This window comes from Cetorhinus maximus, chromosome 21 (assembly GCF_964194155.1).
Source record: "Cetorhinus maximus chromosome 21, sCetMax3.hap1.1, whole genome shotgun sequence".
Lineage (NCBI taxonomy): Eukaryota > Metazoa > Chordata > Chondrichthyes > Lamniformes > Cetorhinidae > Cetorhinus > Cetorhinus maximus.
This window is the reverse complement of record NC_135899.1, coordinates 21,356,366-21,372,348: the sequence shown is the minus strand read 5'-3', so window position 1 is coordinate 21,372,348 and position 15,983 is coordinate 21,356,366. Positions and strand designations below refer to the sequence as shown.

General features: G+C 42.9%; 1 protein-coding gene across 10 annotated transcripts in view; it reads left to right on the top strand.

The window, feature by feature from the left end:
* Window positions 1-15,983, top strand: part of LOC144695740 (RNA-binding protein 4B-like) — a 117,921-nt gene that overhangs the window by 23,164 nt on the left and 78,774 nt on the right. For 2 of the 10 annotated variants that reach the window (XM_078566706.1, XM_078566705.1), the window contains 2 exons: window positions 11,028-11,771; window positions 14,904-15,215. The exons of 7 other annotated variants lie outside the window; for them this stretch is intronic. In XM_078566706.1, coding sequence (XP_078422832.1) covers window positions 11,028-11,764 — 737 coding nt within the window. In that variant the 3' untranslated portion in view covers window positions 11,765-11,771; window positions 14,904-15,215. Of the gene's footprint in view, window positions 1-11,027; window positions 11,772-14,903; window positions 15,216-15,983 lie in introns of those variants that run through there. One more of the 10 variants, XM_078566712.1, reaches the window with a different exon arrangement.

Sequence of the window (15,983 nt, the reverse complement as noted above, 5' to 3'; positions counted from 1 at the left end):
GAAACAGAAAATGGAACGGTGCTAATGTATCGGATAAATGGCCTTTTGTTGGAACTGAAACTTGTTGGATATGAACAGCTTTTCAATATGTTCAGAGATGGGGAAGAAGCAAAAGGAAAAATATGTGAGGGGGCGGATATTAGGAGCGATCAAATGATAAAAAGGAAGATGGCGCAACCTGAAAGTAGTTGATAATGAGCTCCGTGTAGAAACAGAAGATGAGTCCAAATAGTTACAGGGGAATGGCAGAGGGAGAAAGAAGGTGGCATGAAAAATCTGGCAAAGCAGAAGGTTGCTATAGCCTGGAATGTGGCAGAGCATCTGTCCATGATGTCCATGAGCCAGTCATAATGTCCTTCTAATTGACCACTCTGGTTATTAGTATCAGTGTGTAGTGCAAATAGGCCAATGTGATTGTTGATGGAAAGTGGCAAAGTTTCAAATCTTGATGGGTTTTATAAATTCTGTGTTTTTGAATAATGTATATATGAGGTGGTGATCTGGTTGGTTTAAAGGGTTTAATTCACAGGATTGCTTATTGGCCAGAGCCTGCAATTACATCGGGACAAATAACGCAGGAAACATTGATCTTCCAAAGTAATTTGCTACAAGAAATTGATAAGGAAATAGAATGAGAGCAGGCTAGCATGAGGCACAAAAACAGATTGTAAACGTTTTTTATAGTTATGTAAATAGGAAAAGATCAGTGAAAGTAAGTGCAGGCCTATTAGAGACTCAGACAGGTGAAAGCTACATTTGCTGCCAGTGCGGTGCATACGCAGTTTGCATGTGTTACTATGTGGTGTCATTGCGAGCGACAGAGTAGGCAGTGCCAGGACTAAAGATGGCGCCTATCAGATCACCATGAATCTTAAAGGAAACTACAATGGTATGAGGCACGAGTTGGCTATGTTGGACTGGGAAACGTTACTTAAAGGGATGACGGTGGATAGGCAATGGCAAATGTTCAAAGAGCGTATGGGTGAACTGCAACAATTGTTTATTCCTGTTTGGCGCACAAGTAAAATAGGAAAGGTGGCCAAACCATAGCTTACAAGGGAAATTAGAGATAGTATTAGATCCAAGGAAGAGGCATACAAATTGACCAGAAAAAATGACAGACCTGAGGATTGGGAGCACTTCAGAATTCAGCAAAGGAGGACCAAGGGATTGATTAAGAAAGGGAAAATAGAGTACGAGAGTAAGCTTGCGGGGAACATAAAAACTGACTGTAAAAGTTTCTATAGGTATGTGAAGAGAAAAAGATTGGTGAAGCCAAATGTAGGTCCCTTACAGTCAGAAACAGGGGAATTTATAATGGGGAACGAAGAAATGGCTGACCAACTAAATACGTACTTTGGTTCTGTCTTCACAAAGGAGGACATACCAGAAATGTTGGGGAACACAGGGTTTAGTGAGAGGGAGGAACTGAAAGAAAGCAGTATTAGTAGGGGAATGGTGTTCAAGAAATTGATGGGATTGAAGGCCGATTAATCCCCAGAGCCTGATAATCTACATCCCAGAGTATTTAAGGAAGTGGCCCTAGAAATAGTAGATGCATTGGTGGTCATCTTCCACGATTCTATAGACTCTGGAACAGTTCCTACAGATTAGAGGGTAGCTAATGTAACCCCACTATTTAAAAAGGGAGGTAGAGAGAAAGCAGGGAATTATAGACCAGTCAGCCTGACGTCGGTAGTGGGGAAAATTCTAGAGTCCATTCTGAAAGATTTAATAGCTGAGCACTTGGAAAACAATGGCAGAGTCAGCATGGATTTACGAAAGGGAAACCATGCTTGACAAATCTACTGGAATTTTTTGAGAATGTAACTAGTAGAGTTGATGAGGGGGAGCCAGTGGATGTGGTTTATTTGGACTTTCAGAAGACTTTCGACAAAGTCTCACATAAGAAGTTAGCGTGTAAAATTAAAGTGCATGGGATTGGGGGTAGTGTATTGAGATGGATAGAAAATTGGTTGGCAGACAGGAAACAAAAAGTAGGAATAAACGGGTCTTTTTCCAAATGGCAGGCAGTGACTAATGGGGTACCGCAGGGATCGGTCCTGGGACCCCAGATATTCACAATATATATTAATGATTTAGATGAGGGAACTAAATGTAATATCTCCAGATTTGCAGGTGACACAAAGCTGGGTGGGAGGGTGAACTGTGAGAAGGATGCAGAGATGCTTCAGTGTGATTTGAACAAGCTGAGTGAGTGGGTAGATGCATGGCAGATGCAGTATAATGTGCATAAATGTGAGGTTATCCACTTTGGTAGCAAAAACAGGAAGGCAGATTATTATCTGGCTATAAATTGAGAGGGGGAAATGTGCAACGAGACCTGGGTGTCCTTGTACACCAGTTGCTGAAGGTAAGCATGCAGGTGCAGCAGGTGGTAAAGAAGATAAATGGTTTGTTGGCCTTCATAACAAGAGGATTTGAGTACAGGAGCAGGGATGTCTTGCTGCAATTATATAGAGCCTTGGTGAGACCACCCCTGGAATATAGTATGGAGTTTTGGTCTCCTTATCTGAGAAAGGATGTTCTTGCTATAGAGGGAGTGCAACGAAGATTTACCAGACTGATTCCTGGGATGGCGGGACTGACATATGAAGAGAGATTGAGTCGGTTAGGATTATATTTGCTGGTGTTCAGAAGAATGAGGGGGGGATCTCATAGAAACCTATAAAATTCTAACAGGACTAGACAGGGTAGATGCAGGAAGGATGTTCCCGATGGTGGGGGAGTCCAGAACTGAGGATACGGGGTAGACCATTTAGGACTGAGATGAGGAGAAATTTCTTCACCAGAGAGTGGTGAGCCTATGGAATTTGCTACCACAGAAAGTAGTTGAGGCCAAAACATCGTATGTTTTCAAGAAGGAGTTAGATATAGCTCTTGGGGCGAAAGGGATTCAAAGGATATGGGGAGAAGGCGGGAGCAGGCTATTGAGTTGGATGATCAGCCATGATCATAATGAATGGCGGAGCAGACGCGAAGGGCTGAATGGGCTACTCCTGCTCCTATTTTCTATGTTTCTATCATAGATCTGCTTTAGGCGGCCACTTTTATCTGTCCTTAATGGCTCCATAAAGTTAACACAACAGTTCCAAATCCACTAGACAAAGAAAATACTTGAACCTAATGATATGTATATGTATTCAATCAATTATTTAAAATTGCGGTGTCATATTTTTAACCCCCAGTGGGACTGAAATGTATTGAATAGATATTTAGAGATAAGTCCCAAATTGCAACCGGTTTCATTAAATGTGTCACTTTTCCTGTTTAAAAAAGCATATGCAGTAATCTATAGAATAATATAGTTTCACTATGGTCTCTGAGGAGGTCCCGAGGGTATACTGACGTCACTGAGCAGGCAGACTGGGCGTAGCGGAGTGATGTCATTGGTTTTCTGCGCATGAGCAGGCAGGTATTGGTGGCCATCTTGTGTTGGCAGGAGACAGTGAAATTATGATGGGGAATTAGAAAAAGAGACATTAAACCAGCACTTCCCAAACTATTTTCCGACGTGACCCCATTTTAACACTTGAAAATTAATGTGACGGACACCAACAAAAAATGGAATAAAGCAGCGGAATAACATTCGGTATTTAATTATTAAAGTTCGCATATTATAAATGATCATATAACAAATGATATGAATATGAAATTCTGTTTTTTAAAGTCCTTTGTAAAAATATTATTGTTTTATGTAGTCACCAGCGCATTACTTCACCTGAGCTGCTGCAGCTCGTGGACCTTGGCCAAGAAGCAGCAGAAGCACAGGTTCAGGGTCTTGAGGTGGCTGATTTTGGAGCCCAGGTCATTTCGCAGCACCAGGGTGACAGAGTTGGACTTAGACTGGCCTCAACTCAGCAGTGGAGGCATCACCCACAAGTTCATGGTTGGGGTTGGGCTTCAAGGCTCTGAAGCTTCTATTGGCAAGAGCCCATGGCCTGGGAGAGGGAGACCAAGAGAGGAACAAAGCAAAGGCAGGACCGTCTGGACCTCAGTGCTGCTGTAGGATGCAGTCTCTGAGGAGAGGGAGCTTGGCCTAGAGCCTAATGCTGGTGCATGATGCACTCTTGGAGGAGGAGGAACTTGGTGTGGACTTTGGTGCTGTGGAAGGGTGCTGACTTGGAGGAGAGGGAGCTCAGTCTGGGCCTTGGTGGCGGTGCGGAGTGCAGTTTGGTAGGAGGGAGAGCTTGGCCTTGGCTTCCTTGCTGGTGCTGGGTGCAGCCTCACCTAGGGGGTATTCTTTGGCGGGGGTGGGGTTGGGGTATTCTTGCCTGGACCTCCAGTCCATACTGTTCAATCGCTTTCGGTAAAGTAGTGAAAGTACTAGCCAGGCTTCAGGTTTTTACCTTTTTATCTTTTAAAATTCATTACTATATTTCCCGCAACCTCATTCACTGTTCCTGCATTCTTCATCTCTCAGTTTTCGAAGTGCTGCATTGAACACATACTTTGCATCAGTCTTCATGGCAAAAGACACAAAAACATTGCAGAAATAATGGATCTGGCAAGAATGAGAAACATACAGATCTGTAGAGAAATAAAATTAGAGAAAAGAATGCGACAGTGTCGACAAATTCCTTGGATCTGAATATCTGCATCCTTATGTTTCTAAACAAAGGTGACTGCAGAGATACTGGATGCATCGGTTTTGACCTTCCAGAATGCCTAAAATTCCCAAACTGTTTCCAAAGATTGGAAGGAAACAAACATAATCCCCCTATTTAAGTAAAGAGAAAGAGACAAAATGCAGAACTATTGCTCATTTATAATCAGTAGTAGGCAAGATGCTAGAATCTGTTAGGAATATGGTAAAAGGAAACTGAGAAAGTCACGGTATAATTAAGGAAAGACAATGAAGGGGAATAAGGGGAAACTAGCAATGTAGTGTATTTGGATTTTCAAAAAGCATTCAATAAGGTGTCACTTAAGAGATTACAACACAAAATTGCGACTCGTGTGATTGGACGAAATATATTACCATGGATTGAGGATCGGTTAATGTTCAGAAAATAAGAGGAGATTTTTTGAGTTGGCAATCTGTAATTAGTAGAGTACCACAGATCACTGCTTGGGCCTTGACTATTTAGAATTATTATAGATTTAGTTGAGGGGACTGAGTGTAATGCATCCAAGTTTGCTGACTGTACAAAGTAAGTGATGAGGCTGCAGAGTGGTTATAGGCAGGTTGGGTGTGTGGGCAAAATCACGGCAGCTGGAATACGATGTTGTGAAGTGTGAAGTCATGCACTTTTGTAGGAGAAAATGAACAAGAATACTTTTGAATTGTGAGAGGCTGAGAAACCTTCGCATTCACAAGGACCTGTGTGTCTTTGTACATGAATTGCAGAAGGCCAATGTGCCAAACAAGCAGGCAATTAGGAAGGCAAATGGTATATTGGTTTCTATTACAAAGGATTGTAGTATAAGAAGAGTGAAGAGCTCTTATTACAATTATGTGGGCCTTGGTGAGGCCTCGCCTGGAGGACTGTTTGCATTTTTCCCTTGAGGAAATGCAGTGAAGGTTTACTAGACTGTTCTGGGGTGAGGAGATTGTCCTATGAAGAGAGAGAGAGAGAGAGAGAGAGACCAGGTCTGTATTCTGTGGAATGTAAGGTGATCAAATTGAAAATTATATTTATTCAGGGGTTTGAGAGGGTAGATCCTGAGAAACTGTTTCTGCTGGCTGGGGAATCGAGAACATAGGGTCACAGAATGAAAAGAAAAGGCCTTCCATTTGAGATGGCAATGAACAATTTCTTCCCTGAGTGTCATTAGTCTTTGGAGTATCTCTTCCTCCAGCTTGCAGTGGCGGCGGGGTCACTAAATATATCCAAGGCTGAGTTAGATAGATTTTGATTTACAAGGAAGTCGAGGGCTTTGGAGGATAAGGCCAGAGAGTGGAGTTAAGGCCACAATCAGATCAGCCTTGTCTTATTTAGTGGTGGAGCAGGCTTGAGGGACAGAATGACCTACTCCTGCTCCTATTTCTTATGATCTTGTGTCTCAGAATAAGGAGCTGACCATTGGGGTTGAGATGAGAAATTTCTTAACCCCAGAGAACTATAGATGCTCTGACACTGAGTATATCCAAGAGAGGTTGGTAGATATTTGGGTGCACTGGGGAATTAAGGGATATAGGGCGAGTGTGGAAAGGTGGAGCTGATGTAGAATATTAGCCATGATCTTGCTGAATTGGGTAACAGGCTCAAAAGGTTGAGCGACCCTATTCCCACTCCTACTTCTTAAGTTAAAATGGTGATACAAAGGTTTTCCCAAAAATGTGTAATGGCGGGAAGTAAAGTTTGTAAGTTGCAAGCTTTTTTTAAAGTAGCTAGATAGATTAGAGTATATGTTTGTACCAACCATTACCAGGAAAACTAAGTTAACCAATGCCTTTAATGTTTTGTGATGTATCTCTTGTGTTTCTCTTGATTCATTCCATCTGCTTCCAAGGTAATAGACTCTGCAGTCATGGTGTTGAGTGTTCAAAATATTGTTTTTAGACAGAACCCATGTTTGAAAGAATCAAAACAGGAATTGTACTGTTGGATGCTTTAATATTCAAGCAGACACGATACGAAAATTTCAATGACCTGCATGTTTTGTTAAAATCCTAGTTACTCTATTGCTTGGGGGTGTCAATCAATCAGACACCTGAGCCAAAAGGGGTGAAAGGTTGCTTGAGCTTGGCAGCACTGATTATTTTTTATGGAGGTTTGGGGTGGGGTTAGGGTGACTGTATTCCTCTTGGACCACAGTAGAACATGGTATCCTTAAAAACCTGTAAGTTGCCATATTGATCCCCTTCCTGGATTAAGGATTCTTGCAGAGGATCCATCATTTTTGTGGGAGGATGTTGCTGATAACGTAGCTACATTACAACAAGTTGCTTGCATTGGTGAGGTGATATGGGCAGAATAACCTTGCTAGCCTGGGCTTCGTTGACTGACTAGCTTCTATGAGCCGGGGAGCACATGACATCAGTGGAGCAGGCTAACTTTTCTGAAATGGGATTTTTCACCATCTTTCTATTGCTACGAGTGCAGTACCTATAATGGCCCTGGGAGGTGTCTGGTATACTATCTTTAAATGCCAGCTTCTTCAGAAGAAGTAACTCAGATAAATCACAGCATAAAGAATCTTGTAACCTTAATTGATCAGGCGGTGAGGCTAAACCAAGCCCTTGGGATGGAGCAATCTTAGTCCATTTAGTCTGAAATTTGCTTCCTTCCTACTTTGTGTTCTATCACATTGTGTCCTCTATGCTTATTTAATTTGGTGTATCCCAATTTCCTCCATTTTACCACTCAGTCATGTCCAGTCAATCGGTGCTTGTCACTCTCCACAAAGTGCCTCACTCTAGTCTCAATACAGCTCGCCATATTGAACCACTTATTTTTAACCCTCATTATGGCCTACTTCCAAAGCTTCACTTTTAAACACCGTAACTCATTCTGCATCGTTTGAGGTAGCACATTCCACATTCAAGCAATTATTTTTCTGGATTCACTTTTAACCGGGTGAGAAAATGGAGTTGAGGCAAAAGATGAGCCATGATAGTGTTGAACATCAGAGCGGGCTCGAGGGGCTGTATGGTCCACTCCTGTTCCTATTTCTTATGTAAGCTTAGCTCTGTCGAAATTGTGTCCCCTGTTCTGGGTTGGCTTATTAAATGGAGAGCCAATGCTCACATACACCTTCATTATTTTCAACTCCATCATTATTTTAGTCAGGTCAATTCTAACAATCTCACCTCTAGGGAATAAAACATATATTTTCCCATTGTGGCACCATAATTCTGTTTTATCTTTGTTGGATTCCTTTCTGTTTTGGACATTTTTGTTTTGCTGCTCAGTTTAGGAAGTTTCGCTAAATGTGTCTTACCTAATTTTGGGAACATATCACCCTGAGCAACATATCACCCAAAGAAATGCCCAAAATGGAAAGGAGTACAACTAAACTATCCCAGTAGGTAAGGGAAGACATGAGGGAGACGATATCTGTGATTCAATAACTGATAATGCCTGCAATATATTCCCACCTCTACTCTCCCCAGAATTCAATTATCCCTGGAGAAAAGCCTCAGTGAATATAAAAGCTGTGTGCCTTCTCACCCATGCCTCTCTGCAGCATAAATTTTCTTTTATGTGCTCATGAGCCCTGGGATCAGCATTGCTTACAGGAAATAAGCAAACAGCAGCAGTCTGTGCCCCCTGCGAATTGGCTTCAAAATCTGCTGAAAGGTGTTTAGCCATGAGTTCTGCAGCTCTGTGACCATTCCCTTTTCTTTTGTCTCATTGGAGCCCTCCTGAGCCCATGGATCCTTGTAATGTTTAGATGGAATCGATAAATGACTGTCCTTTTTAAAAGCTTGTCTTGGCCTGAAAAAAATTACTTCATTGCCCAGTGCTCTGAGCCTTTCTACTCTATAAAGTTCATTTTGCTCTACTTGTATTTAAGTTGCTGCTTAAACTGAGCAAATAAATTAATAATAGTATCCACGCTCGAGGATTCTTGATACTCGTAGAAAAAAAAAATTATGTTTGTATTTTGCTTCTTTCAAAACAATCTAAATTGCTCCCTCTTCCATCCGAGACAACACAACCACTGATCCTTTTAAGATCCGTTTGCAGAGATTTGTTTATCCTGCATCTGACCCAACATCCCCAACCTGCAGAGAGAAGAAACGGCATTCTTTCTTTCAGTGGGGTTGCATACACTGTGACTGGGAGATTTCTGTAAGCTGCTCTGCAATCTGCTCCTGCTTCACTGGTGCTACTTCAGGATAAGTACAGTGGAAATGATGTTTAAACATAGAAAAAAGGGTGGAGAACGGTAGTGTGCATGGGATATGAATCTCATAACGGTAGCTCAGAAAAAAAATAAACTAAACTAAGCTCCAAACTAAATCTGATCACACTAATTGCAGTACTGTTTGTTTGCTTCCCTATTCTATACCTCTTGGGTTGAAGCCTGAATCACAGAATCACACTGCAGAAGAGGCCCTTCGGCCCATTGAGTCTGCACTGACATGTGAGAAACACCTGACCTACCTACCTATTCCCATTTACCAGCACTTGGCCCATAGCCTTGAATGTTATGATGTGCCAAATGCTCATCCAGGTACTTCTTAAAGGATGTGAGGCAACCCGCCTCCACCACCCTCCCAGGCAACGCATTCCAGACCATCACCACCCTCTGGGTAAAAAAGTTTTCCCTCACAGCCCCCATAAACCTCCTGCCCCTCACCTTGAACTTGTGTCCCCTCGTGACTGAGCCTTCAACTAAGGGGAACAGCTGCTCCCTATCCACCCTGTCCATGCCCCTCATAATCTTGTATACCTCGATCAGGTCGCCCCTCAGTCTTCTCTGCTCCAATGAAAACAACCCAAGTCTATCCAACCTCTCTTCATAACTGAAATGTTTCACCCCAGGCAACATCCTGGTGAATCTCCTCTGCACCCCCTCCAGTGCAATCACATCCTTCCTATAATGTGGCGACTAAAACTGCACACAGTACTCCTGCTGTGGCCTCACCAAGGTTCTATACAACTCCAACATGATCTCCCCACTTTTGTAATCTATGCCCCGATTGATAAAGGCAAGTGTCCCATATGCCTTTTCACCACCCTGTTAACATGCCCCTCTGCCTTCAGAGATCTATGGACACACACGCCAAGGTCCCCTTGTTCTTCAGAGCTTCCTAGTGTCATGCCGTTCATTGAATATTTCTTTGTCAAATTACTCCTTCCAAAGTGTATCACCTCTCACTTTTCATAGTTAAATTCCATTCCTGTGCCTTTTTAATTGTGTTTTGTTCCCTGTGAACTAACCTTTATTGATGCCCGAAATAAAAAGTGGAAAAGGCTGGAAATGCTCAGCAGGTCATGCAGTATCTGTGAGGAGAAACAGAGTTAATGCTTCAGGCCCTTGACCCTTCATCAGAACTACTTACCTGGATACCTTTGGTCCATTGGTTATTTACACCTGGACAGATCTGCATTTTGACCTTAATCCCATTTTTTGTTCTGAATTAGCAAGTGTGTTTCTTTGAACTTTGTGTGATACATCTGCCTTTGTTCAACCACTTAACCTATCCTATACTTTGGTCAAATGACCGCTCTTCATAACAGAGCCAAGGCACTGTGTGTTTGGCAGATTATTTGATTTTGGGAGCATTGCAGCAAAGTCTAACCCTGTCTTTGCTCAAATCTCAATTTACAACAGGAGTGCTTGGAAGTACTTTTGAGTTTAAGGGTACGGTGTTTAATGGGTGATTATGGGTCAGCTGCCCATTATACATTTCTGCCCCAATTTTCATTTCCAGATTTTCCACAAGAAGAGCAGCCTGTGTTTATTAAGTACTGTGTCTTTATAGATGATACTTGGTCTATGGCCATGGTATGGTTGCCTGAGGACATCAGAAGGACATTTTCTATTATATTTATTCCCTTATTGAGCCCTGTGTGTTGTTTTTTATTTTGTTTCTGTCAGGAGATTATATGGCTGCAGATATAGGATGTGTGTAGTCATGATCCTCCAGCTATTAGGAATTTGGAAGACACTTGATGGACTGGCTAGTCTTTCTCTGCCTATCAACTTCTATTTAAGTCAGTGGAAATGAAAATTGGTATACATGCATAATGAGTGGCATACTGACATGGTCCATTTTACACAATTGTCCCAAAGTCAAAATTCACTCCCCACCTCCCCGTGTTTTTTATTTTGCACTCCATAGCTTAGGGTTACAGGGGACACCTGTAGTGCTTGTACAAGTGCTCCGGCTGAGGTAAAGTAACTCATCACAGATTGGGAAATGAACTGTGCACTTTCCTAGACAGGCTGAGTACCACAATGAATTTGCACTGAGCAGTTCATTTAGCTGTGATGTCTATATATTGTATTGGCCAACGAACTGAAGGTCCACGTTGATTCTGATCTGTCTGCCGGTGCTGCTGGTTAATGTACTTGGTACTGATATTGTATTGCGTCTCCTTTTAAAGGCAAACGGATGCAAGTTGAGCTCTCCAGGAGTCGGCTGCGGATGCAACCCGGGATGGGCGAAAAAAACGGCTGTTTCCGCTGCGGTAAAGAAGGCCACTGGTCTAAAGAGTGTCCCAAAGATCGCGGCGGTCTCGATGGCAATTTTGATGGCAGCTACTCACGCGATTACATAGATCCCTATTCGATGACCGCGCGGCCTATAACCGGTTTCGGAGAGCGCCCTCTTTACAATGAGCGATACGGGGTCGTCGATTACTACGAGAAATATCGGGCAGGAGCGTATGGAGCCGTGGGAGATCCTTACGGACGGGCAGCTCCATTTTCGCCTCTTGGCACTTCCCTGCGAGATCGTATCCCCGCTGCGGTAAACCCATATGAGCGGCGGCCACTGACGACTCCCACTACGTATTATGGTCGCGACAGGAGCCCTTTACGACGTCCACCACCCATGCCTGCCTTGAGCACTGGATATGGGTTTGAGCGCACAACAGTTTCTACAACTGTCTATGACCCTACAAATACGGCAGCAAGAGATCCGTACCTTACAGCCCAGTACTCTGCGGCACAGTACTCTGCGGCGCAGTACTCTGCCGCACAGTATTCTGCCGCGCAATATTCTGCCGCGCAGTATTCTGCCAGCCAGTACTCCGCTGCCCAGTACTCTGCCGCCCAGTACTCTGCTGCTGCTGCTGCAGCTGCCGCCCAGTACCCTGCCACCCAGTACTCTGCATACTAACTGAAAGGTGAGGATTATTTATCTATGATAAGGCAGTCAGTATTCTCTTTAGCAGTAGAAGCTTCTACCTCATTCAAATGCCTATAAACAGGAGTTATGATCGATCTAATGCTTTGTGCATACAGTCTATCCAGCTCCTTACTACATGTTCTTGAATTTTGTGTATTGTGACCCACTCAGAGAAAAAGCTGTCACTGTGATTGGTAGTCTCTAAAACACACTGCTAACAAATCCACAGAGGTAGAGTTTGTGCTTGCCTGGTGTGGGAAAACCCACTCTTTCCTTCTGAGGACAGAGAGCTGATACGTAGTTTGCAAAGAGTTAAGGTGTAAGAGGCCCCAAATGTCCACAGAGGCACTGCTGGATTTTGGTGAGCTAAAACCACATAATGTGCTACAGCAGAGCACTAGTATGCTTTCTGCTGCTTGTCCAGCCATGGCCAACCTACTCATCAGGGCATAGACTTTGCATGGTTATTTGGAGTAGAGTAGGAGGAATACTAGGCTTGGGTGACAGTTCGATTAGTGGACCAGGCTGGCCAGCCAAACATTAGCCCTGCCTTAGACTGCTGTGGACCTCTGGTCCAATCTGTGGCCTATCTTCCATTGCCAAGCAGACCATGGAGGCAGAATTTTGTTTTCTTTGTTCAGCCCAAATCCAGACGTATATAATTCCTTTTGTTTTCTCGTGCTGAGAAAACTCCATGTAAAGATTGATGGCCTATTGTGCAGGACAGCCAAAGGTTAGAAAGAGTAGCAGCGAAGGTAAGAGAAATTGGGATGTAGTGGTTAGGTGACACCAAGCTAATGCTTCAAAAACCTGTCAAGAAAGTATTAAGTTGTGACTGAGGGGTTAGATAGATAGAAGAAGTGGGGCTAAAAGAAGTCAAGAGATATTTAGAAGCATCTATTGGCTGTTACCCGATTGGTGCAAAATTCGGCAGTTCTCTGTAGTTGAGCAATGCCTCGTTCAGCAACTCTCCACGATGCAGTTTAGTCGGCGTTTCTCAGTCCCTCAGTGTGGAGGTTGCTGAGACCAGGAGCCAGTTAGTAATCTATGCACCTTACTGCAGTCGAACCCAGTCGCGCTCGTGCTTACGCATTCCAACAGTTACTAGACTGCAGTCAGTGCAGGATCCCTGATATTTTTAAATTTTCCCTCCCTTACTAGCACAGGGATTCCAAGGTTACCTTTGGTGCTCCAGCTTCCAGTGAGGTGAGATCAACTAATTTGATACAGAGCTGGGGTAGACTTGGAACCGCCTTCACCTGAATGGCTCAGTACTGAGTAAAGGGCTTAATAAGTAAAGTGAGAAGATGAATAATTTTTATATGGCCACATTAATGCTAAAGAGAACAAGAAAGAAGTAAAACTGGGATGGGGTGGAGGGGTGTGAAATGTCAAGAAGCTTTCCTCAATTTGCTTCAGAGCAGGTGTTCTACAGCAGAATACATGGCTTGATAACTACATCTCTCTCAAGCAAATGGATGTGCGTATGATGCCAAATTATTGGGGGTATCAAAATCACCAGGAGTTAAGAGTTACTGAAGAAGATCAAAACACAAAATTGAGAGTACTGGAAGCCTGAAATGAAAAATTGCCGGTGCTGGAAACTCAAGTTTAAAACACAACATCTTAAAGCAAAAAATGAGTGAAGATCTGGTGGATGACAGTTTTAGGCCATCAGACATGTAGTAGGTAAGGGCAGTAGCTGGGTTGCACTGACAAGAAGGTTCTGAGATCAATCTTTGTTTTGTGTGGAGCTTGTTGATCTCTAGTAGGGCACTGTTAAAGGAACTTCAGTTAGTTTTAAGTGCCCCTAGCAACAAGAGAGGAGACCCCTTTTTCTCTCCACTCCTTGATGGTAATCTAGCAATTCTCCTGCTGGAATGTATTGAATGAGGGCCTGGTGAAATTTGGCTTTGCTGTGGTTGAATTTCATATCAGCACCTTTAATTTAGGCTTGCACTTGAACAGATCAGGGAATGGCTAGTGATCAGTGCCCTTGGACTGCTGCAGCAAGACTCATGCCGTAAGCAATTGAACATCGTGACATTTTCAAGTATCTCAAATAAGGTTGATGCTCTGTGATTCTGGGCTGGATGATGTTGATCAAGTGGCATGCAGAATATGTCCCGGTGGTGTATCTGACAGTTGGGAGCTATTGTTCAGCCTATTACACATTAATGTGTAATCTTTCATTCTATGAGATCATTTGTTAGCAAAAAAAAAACCACCTGGCTAAAATTTTTTGGCTTTGTCTGGTGATAGAACCAAGAGATCCTTGTGATTGGTTACCTCTTGTGGCAGGTAATGGGTCAACAATCAGTTCATTGATTGGAAGACGGAAACGTTTCTGATATGTTGCTAGTTGATGCCAAGTAGACTTTGTTGATTTCACATGTTGCCAGCTGAGGTCATTTCACTTTGGTTGGTCCAAGTTTGAGCATTGTACAGAAGTGTTACCATCACGGTGACACTAAACGTTTGAGGTGCCACTAAGCCCAGCTGAAATCAACTAACTCTTTTTGACTGAACCTCAGCCTGGGACTCACGTGGCTGAGCTACTCACTGGGTTAACACGTTGAGTTTCCTGCAAGTTAATTTTATGAACTGGGGAAATGGAGTATCGGCTCTCATCATGTTAACTTGTAATATTCCCACCACGCTTAGCTGAAGTCTATTAAAAAAGAAAGTCTTGTTTGTTGTTATAATCTATTTACATTACTTAACTGAACCACAGTATGTAGAATATTCATATAGTGAGGCATGGTGCTCTTTAAAAGTAAGCAGTCTCCCTCTTCCAGGCAATGTTTGGGAACAATGATCACTGATGTGCAGCAGGAACTTGAACCTTGGAAAGTAGATGTTTTGACTCCTTACTAGTTGTGCCTGTCACTGTTGGTGTATGCGTACTGTGGGATGGGTTCTAATGCCAGTAATCCGAATCGATATGTTGTCACATCTTGTGTGCAGTTGCCAATTGGATATCACTTGGTTCTGAATAAATTTTCTGGCTGGCTTAGAGCAGGGAATGGAGCTTAGGTCGCGAGTGGTATGTTTTAAGTGGTTTGCATCCATGCAGTGATGAGTTGAAAGGCCTGTTTTTAATCAATCTGCAATGTCCCTTCTTTCGCAGGTTTGCTTTGCATCGTGACGAGAGCCGCGGGTCGCTTGGTACGTGCAGAAACTCGGGTCATATGTTTTGCTTATTGATTTTAGCGTGGAAGATACTAGTGAGACACTAAATCTAAATATCGGTGTTAATTAGCTGCTGATTCAACTATCTTCTCAACAAACTGTGACCAAGTATCTTTTTTTTAAGTTTTAATTTCTCTTTCTGGGTTTCTCCTTTTGTTTGGCGGGATTGGCTCATGTAATTGTCAGTCGTTTAAACCTGAAGCGTTTGGATTACCTGTAATATGATTTACAATAAACGATGAGTACTCAGCCTGAGCGTGTTGCGTCCATGTGAATCTTCAATACCGACCCACTGACCTGTGCGGATACTGTGCAGAATAATTATCTGATTTACTTATACACAATTTCAATTTGTGGTGTGTGCTTAAACTCGTGTATAGAATGGAGGCTAATATCGATCTCGGCAGATGCTGTGCTTTGCCAAATTGTCAAATGTATGTCTGCTGCAATTTCAGGAACAGGGAACATCCGTTGGCTTGCCCAACAAGCATGTCTATTTTTCAGTTAGTTCCATCTACTTGCCGTACCCTTGAATCCCTTTTATCTTTAGTGATCAGTTTATCTACCTCATGAATCATTGGCTGCTTCATTTGGTGTGACTGAGAGAAATTAACTGCCTATGCTACTGTTCATTGCTAGGAAATGACTTCCTCATAAGCACGTGTGTGGATGTTAGGCAGAAGCAAAATTTGCTTGGCTGTGACACCTCCTGCCATTGAATAATCTGCCAACACTGTCTGGATTCATGGGTGAAGAACAATTACTTGGATACATAGAACAGTGCCACAGCAATAATCAAAGCTTCAGCAGAGCAAGGGAGTGAAATGGGAAGAGGAGAGTGACAAATAAGTTGTTACAAGCTTTATTCAGTGCTCTTCCTTGTAACCTAACACAACATACTTCCATAATTAAGCTGTTCTTCCTGAAGAACCAAAGCAACATTGTGCGTGCAGTAAGGTGAAAGAACAGAAGGTAAAGTAAAAGACCTTTTTGCCTTTAATATGCACATGGCTAGCAG